This window comes from Anser brachyrhynchus (genome assembly GCF_964034855.1).
Source record: "Anser brachyrhynchus genome assembly, chromosome: 2".
NCBI lineage: Eukaryota > Metazoa > Chordata > Aves > Anseriformes > Anatidae > Anser > Anser brachyrhynchus.
In genome coordinates, this window is record NC_137695.1 from 156,694,394 (window position 1) to 156,719,971 (window position 25,578).

The 25,578-nt window shown below is 44.5% G+C and overlaps 1 protein-coding gene across 6 annotated transcripts in view; it reads right to left on the reverse strand.

The window, feature by feature from the left end:
* The window catches only part of TRAPPC9 (trafficking protein particle complex subunit 9), a 556,529-nt gene that overhangs the window by 77,803 nt on the left and 453,148 nt on the right, over window positions 1-25,578 (reverse strand). For 5 of the 6 annotated variants that reach the window (XM_080582088.1, XM_080582081.1, XM_080582087.1 and 2 more), the window contains 2 exons: window positions 24,533-24,756; window positions 13,771-17,034 (listed from right to left, as the gene is read on the reverse strand). The exons of the other annotated variant lie outside the window; for it this stretch is intronic. In XM_080582088.1, the coding sequence (XP_080438214.1) occupies window positions 16,855-17,034; window positions 24,533-24,756 (404 nt within the window). In that variant the 3' untranslated portion in view covers window positions 13,771-16,854. Of the gene's footprint in view, window positions 1-13,770; window positions 17,035-24,532; window positions 24,757-25,578 lie in introns of those variants that run through there. 6 annotated transcript variants of the gene reach the window in all.

Below are 25,578 nucleotides of genomic sequence, written 5' to 3' on the forward strand. Positions count from 1 at the left end.
GAAACAGCGATGGGGAAGAAATTCAGCACAGAAAGCACAAGACATTTGTTCAGTGAGAAAATTTCAGCCAATGCTTAAGAAACAATGAGGAAACACCTCCAGGAGAACATATGGTCTGGAAAACAACAGCTCCCCCAAATCAAATAGCTTCCCTAAAGACCGTGAGTGAAAGGACTCAACAAAAGGTTGAGCCTTGTATGAATAAGTTCACTGCGTGCTAAGCTCCCACCAGGAACACCAGGTACTTCCAAGGCTGTCAGACCTGCTCCTGTCCTCCAGCTAGCAGGCTGAACACAAAGCACTTGAATGTCATCTTAGCCCACGCAAAGACAAAAAGTGCCAAAGACCATTTACTGTCTGGGGACCTCTGAACATTAACCGCCTTTTAAGCCTGACACCGTCATTCTCTATAATTTTAAAACTAGTTGCTGCGTAGCAGAGAAAAGTTAAGCACTCTTTTATCCTCTCTTTCATCCTGAGCTTCTTCCTCAGACAGGAACAAGCACCTCGCGGATGAAGGGTCCCATCAGCTTCCAGGCATTATCTTCTGGATTCCAGTTCTTTTCTTAACAGGGTTAAACTCAAACCATTATTAGCCAAACCGAATGCAACATGCACGTGTTGCCAGACAAATTGAATTTGCTTTCATTGAGTTAATTAGGATAAGCTTCCATTCTCACATCAACTGTTTTGAATTCATGTGCAGGCACAGTCTCTTCTTCTGCTTCCTGCAATTGCCAGCATGAGGCCAGCAGATTTTCAGACATAAGACTTGCGGCTTTTCCGTGGCTGACTCTAACCAACCTCCTGATTTATACAAGGCTCTCTTTCTAGACTTTGATATTTAACACCTGCCAGAGAGGTCATCTCATTTATCATTGTCACATTCAGCCCTTAAAAAAAAAAAAAAAAAAAAAAAAAGAGAGGAAGGAAGACAGCAGAAAGCCACTGAAGGAGAAAACATCTTGCTTTTATCACCTTGTCCCAACTAAACAGATAGCTTTGACCCTCTTGTAGGCCAGCAGAGGTAAGGCCAGGAAATCAGAATCTAGTGGACTTGGTGGTGCTGTGGCTGCATGCAAATCAGAAAACAAAGCTTCTCTGTGCTCTTGTCCCCCATCTCAGTAGCAGGTTAGTCACACATACTTGTCCTTTAAAGTGCTTCATTACACGCTAATGCAAAGAGCCACATAATCTTTATTATTTTGTTATTATCCAAGAGTTTCTGTTTGTCAGGTGCGATGAGATCCCAAGGCCAGAGGCAAGGAGTTGTTGTTCAAAGAGGGCAGCTGAGCTGAATATAAACACCTTTCTTTTTCAAATTTTAAACGTCATATCAAATCTTCACCTTTTCTTCCTCCCCATTCTCCCCTACAGTGTCTGTAGACTTGAAGCTCAGTATTTTTTCAGCCGCACAAAAGGCTGCAGAATAAGGCCATATTCCCTCATCTACCTTCATCAACTTAGCCCACTTCATTTAAGATAGATGCAAACGCACAGGAGCCTAAAGCACTGCAAAAGCTGGATCTTAATCAGAGATATTTGGTTATACCAAGGCCCCAAGAACATCCTTACCTAGCGGCAACCGTTGTCTTTCAAATCCTCTTCCATGCGTTTTCCTTTGAATCCGTTAAGTCCATGCAGCTTCTTAATCAAATCACCAAAAATGTGTTGAGCAAAATAATCAGCTTGTGATTACATTTTAAGGGATAAATAGCACACGACCAGCATTAATCACTCACAACACCCTGGGTGGGTGGCTGATTCCCAAGGACTTTTGATAAAATCTAGAAAGTGCTATATTTTTCCTTGAACGCAGTAGCCTTCAACTGAATCAAACTGATCTTTTTTTTCTTACATCTAATTTGTTTACACTGCAGATCTCAGAATAGAGTTGACAATGCTACTAATAACAACATTTTAAAGTTATTACCCTCGCTGAAGTCCTATAGGATTTTATTACAGCTAATGCAATTCCCCCGGACTCTAATGATAAAAATGCACTTTTCAAATCATCTTACAGGCATATCATTACCATTTCTGTACTTATTGGTTTCCTTAAACACCAAAATATATGAAGGAGGAAAGAGAGAGAGAGATTGTTTTAGCAGTTACATTTCCCGTGAAATATTGTATTAACCATGCTCTAACATACCTGTAGCATTGATGGACTTCGATTTGGGGAGACAAAAAAAGGGAAGGGTCGAGGGTGGGGAGGAGGGTATTTCAGACTATTTACTGATCAGTAGTGGCCAAACACACTGCTTTTTAGTTCATATACTGCAGAAAATCCCAGCCCCCATTGCATTTTGTTGTGTTATGCTCACTGCTCGTCCCATTATGCAATGTAGTTTTAAGTGCACCCTACAGATTGTGACTGCTTTACTAATATTCTCATGCGAGCCAAAGTGTTCAGTTGTTGCAGCACAGTGGGTGGAGGGGGGGGATATAATCTTTAAAAATAGATCCTCAATTCTTTTCTTAGATCACAAAAAAAACCTCTTAAAAATAAAATAAAATAAAATCCAAGCTACCGCACACTCCCCCGTTAGTCTGAAAGTGATTTGTTGGCAAGAATAGAAGTTTGGTTTCCAAGGTACAGCGAAAGAGCATAGAGACGGCCTGAGGTATGGGATAAATATGCCATATTTCTCAGTTACACAAGGTGCTGTAGCTAAGGAGAGATGGGGGGGGGACCAGGATGAAGCCGCTTGCCAAAAAAGCCCGAGAGCATTTGTACGTAGTGCCTTGTGTTCCAGAGCGGCATGCAGGTGTGACTCACCCTGCCGGGAGAGGTGCGCACGGCTGAGATGCTGCAAGGATAAGAGGTCTTTGGTGGCTTCCTCAGACAGAAATCCCCGTGCCAGCTGCCCCTCACACAGGGATGAACCTCCTCTGGCTTTCCTGCAGGAACCCAGCAGCATTTGCATGCTTGTGAACCTTCGGTTGGCCCAAAGGCTGCAGGAGTTTCAGGTAGCTCTGGTGCTCTTGCTGCAAAAAATAAAAATTTTAAAAAAATCAGTGTTCAGGGACCTTCAGCCCTGGAATGTCCTTTCACAGGACATCTTCCCTCACTGCCTGCAGAAATGCAGCCGAAGACGCCAAGGGACAGCCCGTGGCAGGGAGAGCTGCCATGTCAACCTGGGGCTGGCGGGGATGGGGAAATTTTTGGTGTGGGTGATCGAAACTCAGTGCCCTGGGATGGCTGTGCACTACAGAGCCCCTTGCAGGAAAAAAGGGATTTAATCTCACTTTGTGGAGGCCAAACCTGATGGCCCCGAGGTTTCTTTTGCCTGGGGCAAAGCATTAGAGATTACAAGAGAAGGGTTTGGATCTGCAGCTATTCCCCATACCGAGATGCTTTACAGTGTCACTTCCTCCTTGTGCCATTGCTCCAGCTGTCCCATGGTACCCAACTGCAAAGGGATATTTTCACTCCAGATGGCAGGTGGAGGTAAAAAAGGCTGTGAACAAGCCAGAAAGGATAGGTGAATAAACAATGCAAGGGCTGGAAAGGAGATCGTAGCGTCCTCCAGGCTGCTGTGCCTGGAGTAGCCCTGGGAGGGCCCCAGCAGTTGGCCATCAGCTTTTGCCTTGGGGGTGAACTGAAGTCCAGACTGGCTGTGTGGATCTTTATTTCATGTTGCACGGAGGTGTTCAGCTATTTCCTTCCCTTGTGATAACCAAAAGTACCTTTGCATTCCTATTTCACCCCATAAAAGCTCCCAGCCTTGGGCCCTTTACTTTTTTCCAGGTGGGCCCAACTGGAAACATCCACAACCTTCTGTGGCAGGGTGAGGGAGGTCACAAGCTTCCTGGGCCTCTGCTCCGAGGGTGTACTTACAGCTGGTACAGAGCGAAGCATGAATAAGAAAAAGGACCCAGACTTACCCTTATCTAAACAGCCTACAGAACACCCAAAACTTCTTGCAGGTTATCTTCTACCCTGTAGGTCAATGAAATACAAACAAACAAACAAAAAAAACCCAAACACCTGTCAGACAGAAGACTTTCTGTGCCTATTTAAAATGATAACCCAGTGGTCTCCCAGCTCAGCGATGCCCTAGCCATATGGCCTAACCCAGCCTGTCCCTGTTGGACTGGGACATCCGTCCCACAAGTTTGGGGCTGCTTCTAACCCAGCATCTGAACCCTGGTGGAAGCACCTGGAGCTTTGGGCCTGGGCTAGCTGCTACGCCATAGGTCTCTGAGATGCTTAAGGCAAGCTCGCCGCATCCCACAAAGGCCCACATCTCTCCACTTCCCATGTAGGTGATGTTTTATTAGCACCTCCTTCCCCACCTCTCTTTCAGGCTCCTTATTTCAAAGTATGTTAACATATTTCACCCATTCATCCCCCTCCTGTCAGCAGTGCCGTAAGGCTTGCCATCTGATGCTCACCCATGCTCAGAGCGCAAAGAGCACGAGAAGCCTCAGCCATAAGGTGAGGGGACATGTTAAGCAATGCACCTGTGGTACATTTAGCCCTAAAACCCCCCAGTTGTCCCCAACAGTCACCGTGCCATTACGTGATACTCCCTACAGAGCAGCGTGCAACAGAGACCAGCACTATGGGTCCTCCGTTGAAGCTGAGCTGGAAATGCACATGATTCACAACCCCGATAGCATCTAACTGTTCGGTTATTTTCCTTTAATAAACCTTTCCTGAACTGAACTATTTTTCCTTTCTGTGTCCCCACCCCTTATCCTGCTTCTGCAAACACAGGCATTTCCTACTGCAGCCACGGGAACACTCCATCACCGCACCGAAATTTCCTACAGCCTTCCTGGCGTGTGTCCTCCGAAACTGCCTGCACGCGTATGAATGCTTTCATAAAGCTGAATCACTCGCAGAAAAACTAGGAGCAGAGCTCAGCAAGCTGTTGTAAAGTCAACCAGCGCGTAGCTGGGCCAGCTTTTCTTCTCATTCACTAGTTACACGTGGTGTAACCTCGGCACAGCACAGGCTGGGGGGTGGAAGGGGAAAGAGGGGCACAGTCGTTTTGAATCAGGGGTCTGTCTCCCCCTTCTCAGCAATCACAAGTCTCATCAGTTATTGCATCTTGTGTGAAAGCCCAGCTTTCTCTTACATGCTTACTGATTTGTTCAGCGAATGTGCTGGGTAGGTCAACTACCAGTTTATTAATTTTCAGGAGATTTACATTGCATCCCGATAATGTAATTTATTTATTTATTTATTTATTTTTGTCACAGAATTATATTAGGGCTGGGTATTAAGCTCTCTACATTCTTTCTTTCCTTCTGTCCTTTCCTTTTCTTTCTTCCTTCCTTCCTTCCTTCCTTCCTTCTTTCTTTCTCTTTCTTTCTTTCTTTCTTCCTTTCTTTCTTTTTCTCTTTCTTTCTTTCTCTTTTTCTTTTTCTTTTTCTTTTTCTTTTTCTTTTTCTTTTTCTTTTTCTTTTTCTTTTTCTTTTTCTTTTTCTTTTTCTTTTTCTTTTTCTTTTTCTTTTTCTTTTTCTTTTTCTTTTTCTTTTTCTTTTTCTTTTTCTTTTTCTTTTTTTCTTTTTCTTTTTCTTTTTCTTTTTCTTTTTCTTTCTTTCTTTCTTTCTTTCTTTCTTTCTTTCTTTCTTTTCTTTCTTTCTTTTTCTTTTTCTTTCTTTTTCTTCTTTTTCTTTCCTTCTTTCTTTCTTTCTCTTTCTTTCTTTCTTTCTCTCTTTCTTTCTTTCTTTCTTTCTCTCTTTCTTTCTTTCTTTCTCTCTCTCTCTCTCTCTCTTTCTCTCTTTCTCTCTTCCTCTCTTTCTTTCTCTCTCTCTCTCTCTCTTTCTCTCTCTTTCTGTCTTTCTCTCTTCCTCTCTTTCTTTCTCTCTCTCTCTCTCTTTCTCTCTTTCTCTCTCAATAGATAGGAACATGGGTTATTCCTGGGTGGAGGAACATTATTACTGTCAGCCTGGTCTGTGCCTGGTATCTGGCCAGAAGCACGGGACAAAGCCATAGCCCTGGTGACGTGGTAGGCGCTGTCACTTGTGCTTCACTGCTGGGAAGGTCGCACCCAAGCCCCATTTGCAGTCAGTGAGCTGGAAAGAGATATGGGGGCAATGGATGATGCAGGGTGTTCTAGCACCTCTCAGCCATTAACCAAGCTGGGCCATTTTGAGTGCAGAAAGGGCTGTTCAACATCCATTTTGCACAGCAGGAGGTGCCAGAATTAGGCACTGATGGCCAAAGTGACAGCTGGTGGCTCATCTAATGGGCTACCCAGGCTCTGCCTGGCTGATCCATGCCTGTTCCTCCCAGGTCTGAGCCCAGTCCCCATTCCCAGGCCTCCTTCCCCCACGGGCCTGGCCGGAGGGATGCTCACAGCAGGGTTACAGGCTCGGGGGGAGGCAGCAGCACCACACTTCAGCAAGGTTTATTTTTTATTATTTTATTTGACTTCTTCCTCCCTATAAAAGATTGCTGCAAACACTGAGCTTTTAAATTAAAGGGAGTTAATGAAAGTATACCTGTGATAACTATTACCGGATCCCTTGTACATTCAACAGTCACATTAAGATGATTTCTTATTATCTCTAAATCCATTCCAAAGGCATGTTCTCGCTGTTACAGCCCTCCTGTGCACCATTGCAGGTGTGGGTTTGCTGCCCAGTGTGGCAGAAAAAAAAATAAATAAAACCGACTGTGTTGCTACAGCCCTGACTTTTTTTTTCCCTCCCCCCCCCCCTTTTTTTTTTTTTTTTCCAAGACAGATGAGCTGAGGCTTACAAGGAACCCTGCTCAACGCTTCCCTCGGATAAAGCATGGTCATGTCTCCATGTCCCCTGGGCATTCTTAATGCAAATGGAGGCTTCACCTAAAACAAGAGGAGATCTTTCTTTTGTTATAAGAATAGCAATGCAGTTTTCAGTTGAGAGCGTGCTGTCTTGTACAGAACTCTATCAAACACGACAAAAATGGAATAAAGTGTGTTGGTGTAGCCAAGGCTGCTGCAGCCACCTCAGTCTCCAGAGTCAATTAGACAGAGTCTACTACCAAAGCAGACCGTCCAAAATGTATTTGGTTCATTGTCAATCACAGGTAACCCATGAAATGTGCATTTTCATACAGCAGCCACCGCATTTTGATTGAATCAGGCATTCATTCTGGAGCAATTCTCCCTGATACAGCCAGGGGTTTTGATGCTGTTTTGATTTTGGTGTATTTACCTCACACATCCAGTTCCTGGCATTAAGGTGGGTCACAAGGCAGAGGCCAGATCCGTGTCTCCCAGCTTTGCTTTGTTGTACTGGCAAACGAGCAGCCACTAATTGCTCTTACCAGAGACAAGATGCTGAGGAAGCAAAGAAAACCCTCTTGGCTTCTCACTGCCACCATCCGCAGCGGAGCATCAGCCTGATCTCTATTAATCAGTGGCTGACAATTCACATTGCTTGGTTTTGGGGTGGGGGTGGGGATTTGTTTTTTGTTGGATTCACTCCAGAGCAGAAGCACAAGGTGCACAAGGCCGGGGATGGGTGCTCGGCTGGTTGGGGTTGGTGCAGGCTGCGCCTGGCGCTGTAGGGTTGGGCCGTCTGTAGCCCCAGGGCCTCCTCTCCTGCTGTTATTCTGTCACCAAGGCAGAGTCTTGAAAACAGGTAGGAGTCAGCTTTATATCTTCAGGTGGAAGAGAGAGCTACAGCTGCTGAAGAGTTCGCCTGGGAAAAACTGTGGCGTGTAACTAAACTTTGGATTGAGCCACTAGGCTGGGCCAGGCTCTGCAGGCCGCATGGGGGACGTTGTCCTCCTGCGCTGTCTGAGCCTGCCCCAAGGCCTCACCCACCACTTTACACCAGCAGCATGGGGGCATTTGGGATGTCCCAAACACAGCAGAGACCCTAAACCCACCTCCACTGGTTCGGCAAAATGCCATGGAGCTGTGGGCAGGCCCATGTCCCCCATGCTGCGGGGCCTGCCATGCTTGGAGGAGGAGCAGGGAGACGGGGCATGTAGCAGCACTCGACATTTGCCACACAGCAGCTCTTAATATTTGGTGTTTTACACACAGCACTGGGACGGCTTACCGAGGTATTGTCACTAAGCAACAAAACAAGGATTTTGCAGGAGACAGTGAGGTGATACCAAACATCCTATCTTCCTCCTTTCCTCCCCAACGCACCTCAGAGTGCACAAACCTCGGGAAGGGAGGAGGAAAGGGGATTTAGAAGCTGGAGTGTTGGCTGGGAGCACCCATAAATCAGGGAGGAGAGGACAACCATATTGTGGGCTAATTCAGACCAGATGTGTCAGGTCTGAAGGGGGAGTCCAGCCAGGCAAGGTTTGTGTTGTCCTCCCCATGCCTGCACCTTGAATAAGGCATGCAGCATGCAGGGCACGGGTGGACAAGCCTTGAGCAGGTGAAGGATGCACTTGAAGAGGAAGAGGACTTTCATGCACTCTTTACACGTGAAGATGAAGGGGACTTCATGGACTCTGGGACTCTCTCTGACTGCTCCAAGCCCAGAACCGAGGGTTAGGTCAAATGGGCAAAGTGGTGCGGTCCAGCTGCAGAAAAGCCACACAAAGAAGCATGAGGGATTACAACACAAATAGACCTGACATCGGGGAAAAAATAAATAAAAAGTCCCTAAAAATCCCTAAAGGCTCTGTACCGGTGTCACTGCAAGCAGCTGCTCTCCGTATTGCCACCAGCGGACCCAGCTGATGTCACCAGCACAAGCTAAACCCCAGCGAGGGTGGTGGGTGGCACATTTCCATTAGCATCCTATATGTGCAAACAGATAGCACGTTGCCTCCCAGCTGCCAAAACACTGCCGCCTTATCTACGGTGCAGCAAGAGGTGCAGGGAAAAGGGAGAGGGAAAAATGTGACCGTGGTCATTCGGTTACAGCTCAGCTCCTCCCAGCCAAGGGGCCCGTTGGAGCAGATTTGCACAAAGCCAACATAAAGCTGCGGCAGGTTTCCCCCTTCCCCCGGACATTTCACACCGGTGTGCCCCAGGGGAGCTGTATTTCCTCGTCATGTGGCTCCTCGCTGACATGCCGCGTGATGCCCGGAAGGTCACTGAGCACCTGGCCAATGGTGCACATAGTGAGAAGGAAAAGTACTGGGCACGAGCCGCAGTCCTGTTATTCATAGCACAGCAGTGCTGAAGGGCAGGGGCATCCATAGCACCTCAATGCAGCGCTCTGGTACGTGGATGTCTCCATCCCAGCTTGTCATCTTGACCTCTCTTTATAGCCACTGGCAAAGAATTGGCCCTTTGGGATGGGAGCATGACTCGTTCAATGAAGGGTAGGTGTTTGCATAAGGATGGCTGGATTTCTTCCTCGTAGAGTTCCTTTCTCTCAGTGGATGAATGCTCTGTAAATCACAACAGCCCATCATATGGCTCCTGTTCCTATCCAGTGGTTTTAAATAAAGAGGGCTGTGCTGATAACATCATCGATCCCTTCTGCTCTTTCTTTCAAATGAGCTCGTGTGACCCCAAGCCCCCACTATGGACTTGCAAGCTCTAGAGGACACGATTTTATACTGAAACTAACAGCAGGAATGTTTAGAGAGATATACAAAAGGGAAAATCTGGTAGATTTTCTCAATATTTATACAGAAAAATATCCCAAAGCATTTGGTTGTTTTGTCATATTTGTCATGCTGTAGCCCTGGGCCAGGTTCCCACAATGCCCTCCTGAAGAGACTTGTAAAGGGCTTCAGCCAGGTGTAGAAAGGCAGGAGCAGCTTTTGTCTCCTCCATTATAAAAAGAGGCCTTTTGGGCTCAGCAGCCCAAGTGAGCAAGAGCTGGGATGGGGCAGGAAGGCTTTACACCCTTACCATTCCCTCCAGGTTTCTACATTGCAGACACCATGGGAGGGAAGGAAACCTCTTGCCCAATCTGCCTTGTCCCTGGGGTCTGTGGTAGTGGCACCTTCCACCTTCTATCTATGGGCCAGCAAATGCCCATGGAGCTGGCTGTAGGGTTTATTGCCATGAATTAAATTATCCTGTCCAAGTCTCATTTCGTATTTCTTCTGCTCTGCTCTTTACTTATTTTACACTCACATTACCTTTGCTCTTGTGCTTCCTCCAGGGATCTGCAGACACTCAACTGAGCAAGACCAAAGGCTGGCAAGGTGACATCCTTCCGAGGTGACATCCTTGTGCATCCCTGGAGCCCAAACCCCCAGCCTACACAAAACGTATTTGCTGGCAGAGGGGAGAACATCCAAATGCTGCATTCATTCCCCTGAACCATTTCTAATACTCAGAAGCCAGTAACCTGATTCATAGCAGAGGTGGGGGAAAACATAATCATTATTAAAAGGGTGATTTGAGAGATTTCAAATTTTTTCGGGAGGAAAAAAAAAATGAAAAAAGAAAAGTTCCCTGTTCCACACTTCTTAAGGTCAGACTTCGTATTAAGACTCCATTTATAAAGAACACATAAATGCTTAATACATGTTTAAGTGATTGATGAATCATTTATTGTATATTGCTATTGAACTGTTGGTCTCTAGAGCAGTGACTTATCCATCTATAACACCTGCTGCTGCCGTATGTACAGCCATCGATAATGCTGGAACATGAAGTATTTGTGTGCATAACGTGCTTACCACATCTAACATTTATGAATGCTTTATAAACAATTTATAAATGAAATCTTAATATACAGCGTAACCTATTTTTAATGTTGTGGCAGTTACATAATCCATTTGGCCTTGATTCATCTCGGCTCACTTTGGGCACCTCGCAGAGGTGTCTGTGGCTGAAGCCCTCTTCCATTTCTCTCTGAAATTTCTCCCCTCCTTGCCTCCCACTCCTTCTTTACCCCACTGCTGCCCAAAGAGCACTGCATACATGTCTGCGAGGGATGCTGTGCCCTTGAAAAGTTCCACAGTCTGTGCAATGATCAAGTTGCATACTAGTAACCCTCACACATGTACATATGTACGCACACACGTTTGCCAACCCAAATCATTTCATGGATTCAATCTGGTGCAGCCACACAGAGAGGCAAATCTGGCAAAGGGATTGGGAGGAGTGGGTCTAGGACTAGAGAGAATGGGCACAAGTTGCACCAGGGGAGGTTCAGGTTGGAAATGAGGAGACATTTCTTCTCCGAAAGAGCAGTCAGGCATTGGGACGGGTTGCCCAGGGAGGTGGTGGAGTCACCGTCCCTGGGGGAGTTCAAGGAAAGGTTGGACGTGGTGCTTAGGGACATGGTTTGGTGGGTGACATTGGTGGTAGGGGGGTGGTTGGACCAGATGATCTTGGAGGTCTTTTCCAACCTTAATGATTCTACAAGTCTATGATTCTATGACCACGCACCTGATAGAAAAGCAACATGAGTGGCATCCTGAATTAGGAATCTGTCCAAAATATGCTCCTGTAGAGGGTGATGCAGATCTTGGGTTGGTCCCAGAGATGTTTAACTCCCCACAGCCTCAAGCAGCTACGGCCCCAGCCTAGGTCCTCACTGGAAATGCCGCACTTAGAGGGGCTACAGCATGGCATCCATGCTCTGGATTTGAGCTGTTGGGAAAGGAGTTGCGAGGCAGATGCCTATACCAAAGCATCATTAGCATGGCATGACTTCAGCCACAGGCCTGGACCGTTCTGTAAGTACGTGGGCAGGCGTTGGGTGGCCCAAGGGCCCTGCTTCTGACACAGATGAGTGATGGCATCCTCATAGCCATTTCAAGATGCTCATTGTTAAACCATTTCAATAGCTGCCCTAGTTTCTTTCTGGCAGTGTTGTTTTGTTCAAATCAACCACGTGCCGAAAAGGGGTTGAAATCGCCCTAATTCACTCCTGATATCAGAGAACACGGGGTTGTAAGGAATCCTTCTCTTCAGAGGACCCAGAACTCCCTCTTAGCTGTGTGTCCTCATTGTTAACATATACCTGCCCCTATGCCAAGTAGCTTCTGAACAGGGAAGGTTTCCTGTGGATGCAGAGATGGAGAGGCAGAGAGGACGTGGACGCAGCCTGGGTTGGTACCGGCCCCTGGGAGAGGAGCCTTTGGATGCACAACTGCAAGCAGGAGGTTGAGGAGCACTCTCACCTACTATGCAGCTACTGGGCACAGCCTTTGGTTGTAACATGATTTCCCAAGGTGGTCTGTTCGTATGATTTATGCTTTGAAGGCTCCTTACTGTGTTTGGTGTAGGAATGCATTGAGCACATACTATCTCAGAAGTTTCTTCTGCATTCCCAGACTCATTGTATATACCTAGCATTAACATGACGGTGCCCAATTTTGAAATCTTCTATACGGACCACAGCTTCTGGGAGCCAGTGGTGATGCAAGAATATGATGGTCTGTACAACATAATGAAACAGAGGCCTTGATCTCGAATTTACAGGTTCAGATACAGATTGTGCATCTGGGCACAGGTTTAGCAAGCTCTCCAGGCAGATGTGAGACTCTGAATTAGCTGCAATCAGTGGGTCTATTCATGTACTTCAAATTAAACACGTGTTTAAATGTCTTGCTGACTCAGGAACATAGAGACAAAATGAATATATGTTAAATGATGTCTCACCTACATACAGCATGAGTTTCATTGGTGTTGTGGAATTGATGCATCATGAAAGTAGTAACCTAAGTATAACTCCAACAAGCAACCAGATGGTTATAAAATAGATAAGGTCCCATTCAAATGAAGGATCTCAAGATGCTTTAAGACAGAATGTGAGAGCCAAACTCCAGTTTAACAACTGAAATATGGTTTGAAGAAAAAAAAAATTGCCTGAAAATGATCCAAGTGTTAGGTGGGGTCTGATGGGAACGCAGCAGAAGGAGAGAGAAAAAGAAAAGGGTATGTGAATCTTTTCTGTTGGGACCAAACAAAAGAAAGCAGAAAAGTAGCGACTAGAGGATTTGGTGGGAAGGATGAGGAGAGAGAGATGAGAAACCAAGAACTAAAATAAAAAGATGTCGGACAACCCAAGGACCTTGAGCTAAGTCCCAGAATGGTCTAAACCACAGAGGTAAATGCATCATTGAACACTGAACATGAAAACTGTCCACATCTGCATTTTTTCTGTACCTAGTAAAGAGCACTAGTGTTATCCATAGGTTCGTGCCCGGTTTACAAACCTCTGCAGCAAAGCATGTTTCTCTAGGAAATCCCTCAAATCCCAGCCCAGCCCAAAGAGCTGAACTGCAAGCCCAAAGCACTACAGGGCGCGCTTAACATCCTGGGGCCTGGCAGATAGCACTGCTCTGCTGTGTGTGGTGCAAGTAGGATGGATGCACAGTCTCTTTTTTGTAAGTAAGAGACAAAGTGTCCACATCCAAAAAGGGAGCCAGAGGAAGAGTGCATCTGGCTTTCGCTAAGGAAAGCATAAGAGCTTCTAGGTCGCGAACCCAGACGTGGAAGCCTCGGGACCGTTGGCAGAAGGAACTCTAATAGGGCTGGATATCTGACTGCGTGCACAAAACAAGTGCCTCCAGCCAGTCTTCCTAAACATACTGCCTCCATAGCTGGTCCTCTGTCCTGCCTTTGCGCTGTTTCTGTGGAGGATGGAAGGATATTGAGGCATAAGTAATCTTTCACGTGAGTGCACCCTTCTCCCCTCAGTTGACAGTCAATGGAGACTGACCCAGGACAGGACACAGGAGCCACACGATACAGCATTTATCTTTCATCAGCTCTGAGTTCATTTAGGAAGAGAAAATTTGAACAAAGCTGAAGTTTCAGTGCCACAAATACATTCTCCTTTCAGAGACCGAATGCAGCGTCGAGGGACACATTATCATTACCAGTAAAAACACACAACCCTGTCACAAATCATAGGCAGAGGAGACAGGCAGAGGTGTAAATAACACAGGATAAGTATTTATTCAGATAGTTAAATTTACACAACTTACGTTTCTCCAATGCATACATATATTGGACCAACTTCTGCTCTCAGCAACGGTCATTTAAATTAGGAATGATTTAATTCAACCAAGTAGGATCATATCAGATTTACAGCTGTGTAACAACGCACAGTTTGGCTCTTCACATTCAAAATAATAGCTGGGTGGTTTGGAAAGAGAAAAACAAGTTTTCAGTTCCAGAAAAGGAGAGCAGATCAGAAAAGTATCATCCTTTATTCAAGCCATTGCAAGGACCAAAGCTGACAGCAATTCCAGTGAAAGCTTCCATTAAAAAGAAAACCAAAAGTGATGCAGTATTCTCATTTCAAGTGCCGTCCCCTCCCCCGTTGCCAAATTACACTGACACTTAAACATTCTCCTTCTGGACATGTCACAAATGATCCCCAGAAGGAAGAATTTCTTGTGTTCCATCTCTCTCTCCAAGACAAGTAGAAGTGTAAGAAAATTGGGAAAGGTATCATAAATGCCAAAAGCAACTAAGCATCAAAGTTGACAAGGGACAGAGTGGTATACTGTATAATGAACAGATAGACCATTAAGGGTCAGCTCACACATAAAACTTGTATTTATGAGCACATATGGCAGATTTATAATGGCATATTGGAAACCTAGGAAATATGCAGCTATCTTTTGCTATAATAAAACCTGTTCCCATTCCAGCAGCTTCAGCAGGCTAGGAATCACCCCCCTTTGTAGGTGAAGGGCAGCGTTGCACCTCAGCATAGGCTTCACAGGAACTATTCCCTCTGTTCTCAGACAATACTCTCAAACACATACTAGGAAATGATCCCGTAGCCAGGTAAGCTGAAGGATCCTCACTACAACAGCATCTGCTTCACAATATTTTTGTTTCGGATGCAGTGTGGTCCCTACAAAGCCTTAGCTATATGCCTCGCATCTGCAGATTACCTGCTGGGAATACTGAATAAAACCCAATTTGGATTTTGCTGCAACAGTGTTGTGTAACACAGTACAGAGACACATGTCAAAAGCAAGCTTTCATGGAGAAGATTAACTGGTTTAATTCCTGCTCTCCTGGGATCTTATTTTTCTGTGTATATGTCTATCTAGTGACAGAGAATTCAGCCTTATAGCATAGAACCGGCCTCCAATGACACAAAAAACATGCCCAGCTCGGCTGCTTTTGCCCCTCTTTCCAAGGGTGCCTCTGGCCCAGAGCCACTGTGCAATCAAAGGAGCAGTTTTGTTAGTGGACATTGTGTGCTGGCAGCTGGCAGAGCAGTACATCTCTGCAAGTAAATCTTCAGTCAGTCTCAGATTTCCATCACGCTACGTCTGAAGACTTCCACTCTGTGTGGAAGCTGCGTACGGAGACACAGCCCCAGAACAAACACTGATAGCATTACCACAATACGGTTTTAGAGATAATACCCTGGATGTGCTGGAAATACAGTTATCATGCAATAGCTATAGGTCTCCTAAATTTAAAAATAACATATTTAGGATGAATACATTACAGTAATTTCCAAACATGCAATGGACTGAGTTTTGAGCAGCGTCACGTTCCTAAGGAAAACACCAGTCACATCTAAAAGTACAAATGAGCACAGTGCAGAGAGCCAGAACGAGTGGCTATCCAATCTAGTGCTCCACAGCATGAGCAGGATGGACCAGGGCAAGTGTGTCCACTTTTGGATGAAGCCTACACAAAAATAATCTGCAAAGAGGTTGTGCATGTAGGTTTAACACATATAGAGCTAACTTGAGGGCCCCTACTGCATTTTGGCATATTCATCCCTGAAATTATTCTACCATGAACTTGAAGAGCTACAGGATGCAAATTTAAGAAAAGATTCAGACAGGTGTGAAACCTGTATTAATCATACATGTCAGACATCTCCCTGCGTTACATGGGGTAGATTCAGGTTTCTTTATGCAAAAAAAAAAATAAAAAAAAAATCTGAAAGACAACAGGTTAAATTTCCGATATGTTCATCAGGTATTTTACGGTCGGGAATTCCATGCTCTTAATTGCCTAATAATTAAGCTTACTCATTCCAACAAAACAAACCAAAAAAATAAAGAAACAAAAAAAAAAAAGAGAGAGAAAAGAACAAAACAACCACATAATCAAACCCAGTCTATTAGCATGAAAAACCTGATGAGAAGAGCTTGCAAAAACTGATGCAAAGTGATAATAATGGGCAGCTGATTAATTCTGGTGGCTCTTTAAGTGTCTGCAAACATTTCAATCGGTTGTGATTGTATTAAAGAGAACTACGAAAGCCCAAATTCATAGGCAAGCCCCAGGCAACCCAAAAGCTGACTTATTTCCTTTCTCAAGGACAAAACTCTTTAAGCTTTTCATTGCCTTTTTTCATTTGTTCACAGATCTACCAAAGTAAAGGCAGCGTGACTCTACCAGGAGCATGTGGCACTGGACTCAGGGGAGGAACAGAATAACTGGAGGCACGTTTGCTATTCTTACATTCAGTAACAAAAAAAAAGCATCTCTATTGCTATTTACCACCAAAGACACCAAATACTCAGCAAACAAGTGAAAAAGACCAAGCCTGGGAACAATTCTAACAGAGAACCTACACCTCAAGGCTACATGCCACAGGTCCAGCCTAAGCCAGGAGGAATTTCATTCAGAAATTTCAACTTGTGTTGAAATGCTAAAAAGAGACTATTCAAGTTGGAGTTGAGGCCTTCAAACGCATGGTTAAGTTCAGCCCCCTTAAATTCAGCCCTCAAGTCCCTTTCGAATCCACTGGTATCAATGGGGAGTATGAAAGTATGATGCATATATTAGCAGTTTCAAAGGTTTTTTGGAAACAGAGGAAAACTCGAGCATAGTTATAATCTGTCTCTCTCTCTGAAATTAGCTAAAGCAGCTGCCCAAATGACTATCAGCCAAATCAGAGCGCGTTCAGCTGTTCCTCCAAAGTAGGGACTGTGGCCTGGGGTTGGACAGAAACAAGCTGGGGTCAAGCAGAGGATGTGCCAAGCATTTTTGTGCACTGTTGTTAATCAAATAGCGCACAGTGCATTTACAGCTTAGTTCCAGCCACAGGCTCCATAGCACGGATGTGGACACTAGGAAGGCAGAACCAGGAGAGAGGCAGCTCCCTGCTGCAGTTGTCTTCATGGAATTTGATATTCAGATAGAAATCGCCTGTGTAGAGGAAAAGAAGTGCTCCAAAGTACACAGAGTCTTTGGTCGGCTTCACCTGCAAAAGAGAACGTGAAAATCAGTAAAATTAAACAAGCAACAAAACAAAATAATTGCACTTTGCAATTCAGTAGCTCCTTGAAATGATCTCAAAGTACTCCAGAAATATTCAGAAATTAAACATCTCAACATTACCTTCCCATAAGTGAATTTCTTGTCCCTATTCTAGCAGTGGTAAAATGGGAGCACTGAAAATGAAATTCTGTGTTATTCTGTCATGCAGCAAAGCTGTGGCACAGCTCAAACCAGAAGACAGATCTTCAGCACTCACTGATTTCAGAACAGATTTGGTTTAAGGCAAAAGTCCCCCACAATGTCTTGAATAACCAGGAACATCTTCCCTTAGACTGCATTTATCAACATCTATATTAAAGGTCTAAATCATGGCTGTGAACTCTTGTTAAATGCATGGTTGAACACCATTTAACAACTTAGCAATAACTAAATTCATCCCCACTTATTATTCAGACACAATCTGACTGCAAATTCTAATCAGGAATCTTTAATATTCACTCTCATTGAAATAATTAAATTTAGCAAGAAACATCCTATGAAAAAGTGGGATTTAACCTGTCCAAATTAAACAGAGGATTTGCATTGTTTCTACATTTATATATCTCCCTTCATCACCGAACCATTTATGATCCATATCTTTACAACAAATATCTTGCTCCACCATTTCAGCGAGACACTCAAGTGATTTTTAACTTCAACAGTCTTATCACTATTCAACATGTGCCAATGTTTGAATAAATGTCTGCTTCCACAAGATGATAAATCCATTTCTACAGTGTCTACATCTGGGTTAAAGTCACTGCAGGTGCAAAACACCGAATCAGCACAAAGCCTTACCATTGGATGGAATTTATTTGAAAAATCATGAAGAGTCAACTTCAGTCCCAGAACAGACCCAACAAAGGGCACCTGATGCTCCTCAGTACAGGTCTTCCTTCCATCAAGACCATCTTACCAGTTCCCTTCTGTTCTCTGGAGACCCTGAAACCATCTTCTCAAGATACCCTCACGGGGCCATCCCTACTCTCACAGGTAGGCTCGTGCCCATGTGTTTTCTTTTTTATTTAACATTAACTGGTAATGGGCCTTTTCTTGGTTGTCCCCAAACACCTCACTGTCCATCATGGTACAGAGCCCAGAGCTGATTCCAAATGACAGCAAAACACAGCACTGGTCACCAAGCTGAGACCCAAACATAACCACAAAGGAAACTCTGGTGTTACAACCAGAAGCACCAAGCTGCCCAAAGGTACAGGGCTTGATTGGATTCAGGGGAAGAAAAATGTTTGCAAAGGACATCCCTGAGAAATGATGGGACATTACCACCCAGAACAGTGAAGGGATGAGGTTAGGGCTCCAATATGGGTTACAAACATGGTCAAGGACCAGGAGGATTCTTGCCTGCTGTGAAGAATTAGGTCATATGGCAAACCAGGACATCAACAACTGTGGGTTAGCTGGGGAAGTGTTCTGGACACCCCCTGCTGAAAGGGCACCATGCTTTTACTTAGGAAGATGGGAACACGCATGATGACTAGACAGACCATGGCACAGGGGGCTGGGGAGGCAAACCACTGGAAAAGGTTTGCAGGGGTGTAGGGCACCTCAAGAATATGCCAAAGATCTGAAAATTGCCTGAGCTGCCAACACCTCTGGTGAGGAAAGCTCTCTGTACTCGTCGGATGTGAGGGGAATGAGCTGTTTGTTTCTGTTTTCTTCTATACCATTTTTGTTTTGTTTTGTTTTGTTTTTTCGACTTTCACTGCTGGGTCCTGTAGCCAGCAGGCACACACCTCTTAGAGCCCCCGGGGGTACCGGGCTTCTTTGCTGACCCTGCCTGAATTGCTGCTCCTGCCCAGGAGCCTGGCTTTTCACAAGCAGCAACATCACCCGAGCTGGCAGAGCCCGTGCTCCCTTTGGCTTTGGTGCTGATCACTTCTGCTGACCTCCAGCAAACTTGTGTCAGCATCGTGTCATCCACGTGAGCGCTCAGAGCGGTCACAGCTGTTCTCCTGACCCGTGTCCTTGGCATCTCCCCTCCTCACTGGGTACAAGTTCCTGCCCTCCGGCGCTGCGTCTGGACATGCAGAACAACATTAAGCAGCCTCCCCTCTTGCTTCCTCCCCCCCTCCCTGGGCTGCCTGCCTTATTTTTGCTTAACTCCAACCGAGGCGTATTTGCATCCAGAGAAGGACAGAGGCAGGCGCTGATGCAAGTGATGGGTGGAGGTGAGCAGCAAGTGAAGCCCCCAGTTCATTTCTCCCCAACCTAGCTGCACCATGGAGAAACATCTAAAATAGCATTTATCAAAGCTCTTGACAAGTAGAAAGGTGATGTCAGGCACATCAGCTTCAACACAGACTTTTCTTGTTTGAAGTTCTGCCTGTGTAGGAGCTCTCCCTGCCTTCATTCCACAAGTCTCTGCAGCACTCATCCTTTCCTTCGTCATATGGCAGAAGAGCCAGGAAGGCAGGTAGTGGTGTGCGCCCAGATCTGCCCACAGCACAGTATGCCCTCACCAACAACCTTCCCAACAACCCTGCGGACTATCCACATCATCGCTGTCACTAGTACAGCCACTACTCTCATCAGCACTTGTGGTCTGGGGAGGAAACAAGGAATCAAAACTAGCCTTAAACCTTTCCGCTGCTGAGATGCAAGGGGCCCTGCAAAAGTTAGAAGTTTCTTCCAAAGCAATGACTGACTGTGGAGTACGGCATTCCCAGAAGACCACAACGACATCAGCAGTCAGATCAGTAGAGGGCCAAATCCAAACCAATTGGTATAGCAGGCACAGGACTCATTTTGAGGTTAAACAACCTACTTTTAGGTCTTTCTACACACACTCGGTACCCAAGCTCCTCCTACAGTAAGCAGACATCTAGTCAATGCAGTGGAGTTAACAAAATGATCTACACGGCCGGCCTACAGAGGCAGGACACAGGTGTCTAACCACAGGCACCTTGTGACATTTGGGAAGACCTAAGGCACTGAGACATCTACACGGGGCTGGCAGATGCAGCATAGGATTTACAGGAGGATTTCTGAAGCAGTAAATGGAGGTACGCCCATGGCACCTAATGATGGGAGACACCTACGTTTAGGAAACTGGATCTCATCCCTGGTGTCTATGTTAGGGTGAGTTAGGCCTCAGGGGCAGCAGACTACATCTCTGTTGTCTCACAAGAGCTTAGCTGGCCAGCGTCAATGGAGACACCTACTCGTTCAGATGTCTCGGTCTGGAACTCTATCAACCCAAATCTCTGTAAAGTGGATGTCTACATCTGAGCCGGCTGTTCAACAAAAGGATTCATGTGATCAAATGTAGGTGTCAAATGGAGAATGAAGTAAAATATTCCTTAGACTCCATCAGCCCCGATGACTCACTCTTCACTGGCTGTGAAGGGAACGCAGTATGACTTGTTCGGATGTGTATGCAAGTCAGATGTACCCCACCGTACGTGGCATACGCCATCCCAGTGACTGCAATACACGATCCAGCTAATCGGAAACAAACGTGAAGATAAACACGAAATCCAACTCTTTAGGAGATGGACTCGATGATCCTTGTGGGTCCCTTCCAACTGGGGATACTCCATGATTCTATGACCTACTCATGCCTGATGCAGACCAAATTTGTACTGATGTTTGATCAAGCAGCAAATAGGTCTGGTAGTTTCACTGCCTGGACACACGTTTGTATGTTGTCCCAATCCAGAGTGATGTTGCACACATGTAGCTCGGTCTAGCTACAGAGTCGGAAGAGGTTTTACTAAAATCACACCAGGTCCTTTGCATGGAGACCAAAGGCAGGAAGCTTCCACCCCAGGAAAACAGGACTGAAGATTCAAGAAAAAAAAAATGCCCACATTACTCCTCCATTCCTCCGAGAGAGAAGAAAAATTAAGTTTCTAGCTTCGTCCTAATCCTTCCCTGATTCAGGCTACCATGTGGGACTGCGATTCCTGAGAACTAATTACTACTTATTTATACTGCTGTAGTACTTAGGGAGCTCAGTAAGAGATTAGGGCTAGTGCCAGCTACTGTACGCTGCCCCAAAGAGTTTACAGTGTGAGTACCAGTGCCAAGAAAACTAATTTGTTCCAGATGGGCCACAGAGGACCTGCCAGAAGTGAGCAAACGTTCATCATAGCTTCTGGGCTGATTCAAAATGACCATCTCCTAATGAATTTCTCCTCATCTTCCGCTACCAATCATTTGAGCAAGTGAGTGATAACACACCCAGGAAAAAGAAAAACCTGCTTGAGAATAGTAATGGCAAAAGCAAGAACAACAAGGAAAGATGAATTGTTGATAGTTACAGGAATCTCCATGGCAGATAATTTTTTGTTTTTAATTTGGCTAGAAGCAGCTCTGATCAACTAATTAGTCAAAACACTGGTAAGAACTAAGAATCTTTAATAATATGATTAAAGCTAAACTTCAGGTTGTGAAGTGAGATAAGAAATAAATGCAAAGGTATTTTAATTGGTAGAGGTCTGCCAGGTTACCTCATGTTTCAAAACCCCACACTTTTATCTTCTATCTAACTGATAACTGAGGAAGTCACTTTTTCTGTTAACTATTGGCATAGAAAGGTAAGGTTAATCAATTTAAAAGTTAATCTTAAAAATTAAGACTTTACATAATTTAAAGTGCATGGAAATATCTCATTATCCTCTAAAGTGTTCAGTAAAAAAATGTTGCTTTTAAAGGTAGTGTATCCCAGCAGTGATCTTTGGACACAAATCCAGACTGGTGCACTGAATTGAAAGGGGAGCACAGAAAGGTGAATAAGCACTCGTTCTGTTACCTCCAAGACAAATCATCTAACTTCAACTTCCAGCCATAAGAAAGAGGAGAACAAAATCCTACAACTTTTACCCTTTAAACATTTTTTGTTCATTCTGTGAAGCCGTGTGCGCATGCTGAAAACTCCTGTATATATTCCCTGTCTTCCAGAAACATGCAGAAACTGATTTGAAACTTTGTAGTCTGAAATCAAATAATTGTGATTAGCTGAGCATTTGCTCATTAGGTTTAATAAGAAGTTAACGCTTAAGAAAGCCGAGGGTTGTTTTGGTTTGCTCTTCCAGAGAGATCACATTCAACTGAGCACAAGTAATGTGGCATCATCGTGACAACAGACCAGATTTTCAAGGCACGAGAAGCATCTTTTCATGCTGAAGCACCTGATGCTCCCACTTGTTCTTGACCATACGCTACTGATACGCCAACCATGCACTAGTTCTCCGTCCTCCCTCCCACCCAGCTCAGCAGTGCAATAAATCATGTCACCACCTCCTTGCTAGTGTCAGTGTAATGTCAGCCCAATTAGCTCAAAGTGCTGACGAACGTAGTTTGATCTAAACTGGCCAACTTTGCACAGAAACAAATACTCACACCATCTCTCCCGCACGGTCTGCTGCAGAAGAGGGGAGCGTCTTTCTGCAGAGGGGCAGAAACAAGCAACTGCGAAATGGCAGCATCTCAAGGCACCTCCATTAAACAAGAGAAATAATTGTGTGCCCGTGACCTCAGTTTATAAAAATAATGAACACATGTTTAATAGCTTTGAGAGAGCAGCACAGAGCTACACCAGCTGGGAATCTCGTCCAGTGTCTCAGCTTTAATTTGTAAAAAAGAGACACTATGAATCTCTTTCATCTCACCCAACCACGAGCTTCTTCAGTTTCTTAACCAGCGTTTGTTGTTTCTGCCAAATTCAGAGCATGAACACAATTCTGAGTATGTTCGTTCCTCCCTGAAGCATCAACTGCACAAACCAGGACTTTATTCTTGTCCCCAAAACAGGTGCTGCTTTCTGAAATCATTTTCCATTACTGAATTAGTTATTACGTGGGATGAAAGGGCCTCTGACAGCATTAGATACAGTGTTTGAAGAATTTTCTTCCATGATCAGGGCTCTATGCCTCAAAGAAAAATGACTAAGCATTTTCTCTGGGAGCCTGTGTAGGACGTGTATCAATGCTACATATTGTGAAATACAGCACTTCTTGTCTAGGAGTAAACTTTTTTTTTTTTCATTTCACCCTTTTGGATAAAAAGGAGGACAAATGCCAGAAAACAACTCTATTTTTAACTTTTGGGGGACTGCGTTTTCAGGAAAAATGGCTAAATACTGAATAACGGGGCGAAAGCATGGGCTGTAATGTATGAGAAGGCTGCCCAGGCAGGCACAAGAGATGTGACCTCCTGACTTCTTGCCCCATAGGAGACTCAATCAGAAGGTAAGAATACATCACGCTGTCATCTCCCTTTTTCCTCATTAGCCTGAAGGGTCAGCCCTTTGGCAGTTGGGTATCTGAACACTGCCACTCACATTAAAAAATCCACATAGTCAGGAAGGGATTCAAAGAAAGCCGTCTCTCGATTATTTCTGTTGACATATCTAAATTATTCAGCTCAGAATATAGTTAGTACCCATTAAAATTCAAGTCGATGGTTTATTCTGTGCTCATTATCTTTTGGAAATATTTTCTTCCTATGATGCGCAATTGAAAAATATGCATGGTGACTGTCCCTGTGGTTAACCTTTAATTTCTTTCTTACTGAGGTTCACTTAAATATTCAGTTTTGACAGGTACATTTTATTATCTGTCTGAAGAGCTGACCTAAGCAAAGGTCCTAGGCGCTATCCCAAACATTCATCCCCTTCTTCATGTTTATTTTATAAGTTACCAGAAATACTGTCTATTCCACTCGGCAATATTGTCCATATGTTTTTCATTCCTCTGATTTTTCGTTGTTGCTCTTTTTCAGGGAAGGATGTGGGAGAGAGTAGTTATATTCGGGAAGTCTTTCCAGTGCCTGCCTTAGAAGTAAAAAGCTCCTGGACTTTAAATTTCTAAAAAATAATTTGAGGCAAAATTCAAAAATTCAATTATTCTAAAAAGGGACTTCTTTGTCCCATTTTAAGCAGGGTTTTTATCTTTCTATTTTTCTTTATTTTTATAAGAGTATGCCAAGAGACTAGGAAATGAACCAGATCATCATATTGGTCATTAATGTTTAGCATTTCCTTTTGTCTTTCCTCAGGATCTAACTAAAACTGATTTGCTGAGTTCCCTGGCTCAGCCTGGGGAATATTTCTCATGCACTAAAGAGAAAAAGTTACTTAAAATCCATTCCTGCAGACTGCACCGGATGGCTCAAGGGACTGGCAATATGGTACTAAACATTTTATCTAGGTTACCCGTTCACATGTCATCAGATCTGGAGTGACCAAAAGTTACTGGCTACAGGAGTTTGCTAGTGGCTTACATTACAGGAAATTACAGTCTTAGCCCATCTCAGAGAGATGATTCTACATCCCCAAGCCCAGCAGCACCTTTAGTAATAGCTACCATAATCACGGCATTTTCCAAAAATTAATCTGCCTTAAAATAAGTGAAAAATGAAGCCCTTCTCTGGAAATGCACATCATCCAGAACCGTGACACGCTTGATAGAAGAGCTTACAGAATCAATGTAGAAGGTGTTGGATCCCACAAAAGTGATAGCATCTTGCAGCTCATAGTTGTGCACCCCATTTTGGTAATCCTGGTAGGGCGTCACGGTGAGAGCGAAGGGCCCCACGCTGTGCTTGCTCCAGTTGGTCAGCTTCACCTCCAGTGGGACGGGGTCGCCCACTTGGCAGTCCACCACGACATCACAGTCGCAAAGCTTGCCGTCGACAAGGATATCTGCAAAGCAAGAAAACAATTCTACATTATGTTGGGCTTCTGCTTTAAAAACTGTATGAATCCTGTTTTTTTTAAAAAAATGTATTATTAGGAAGCTACTTGCGACAACCAGTTCGTGAAGGTCTGATATCTGTCCATAGCTGTTGAGAGAGCTATGAAAAAAATGACTATGCTCTACACACAGGCACCAGAAGGTATCTTTTTAACCAGCTAGCTCCTTTTAATCTCTTCCTTGGCAGGCCAAAGCCACAGACACCTTTTCTTGCTTCTCCTGCACATCAGCAGCACCAGGTGAAGGGAACTCCAAACAGGAGTCATCAGTACAAGTCATGGCTGGAGAGATTTGGGGCTGGATGCCCGTATTCACACGGGAGAGATTTGGGGCTGGATGCTCATATTCACGTGTTACAGCCAGAAATAAATCCTCCAGTATGGAGGTGACCTTTCAGAGCAGGACAGACACTGCCAGAATATGCAATGTAATACACATAGAATGGCCCAGCTAATAAGGAAAAAAGGGATTTTAAAATTATACAGGAGTACTACAAGCATGTTCACTCTTTGTGCTTTAATTCATTCTGAGATTTCTATTTTTAACTTCCTACTTCTCTTTCTCTTACTGGGATAGCAGAAAAATGTAAAGCTCTAAATTGGTTACTGCTGGGACAATGACAGCCGGAGTAATGTGTCCACTAACCTTGCCCATTTGCTCATACAGAACCAAAATGTTTCATTACTAACACACTATGAAATTGCTAGTCCAATTCCCTGCTCTGAAAGGGCTCCCAGTTGTGCAGTATTACTGTATTTTTCAGATGAGGG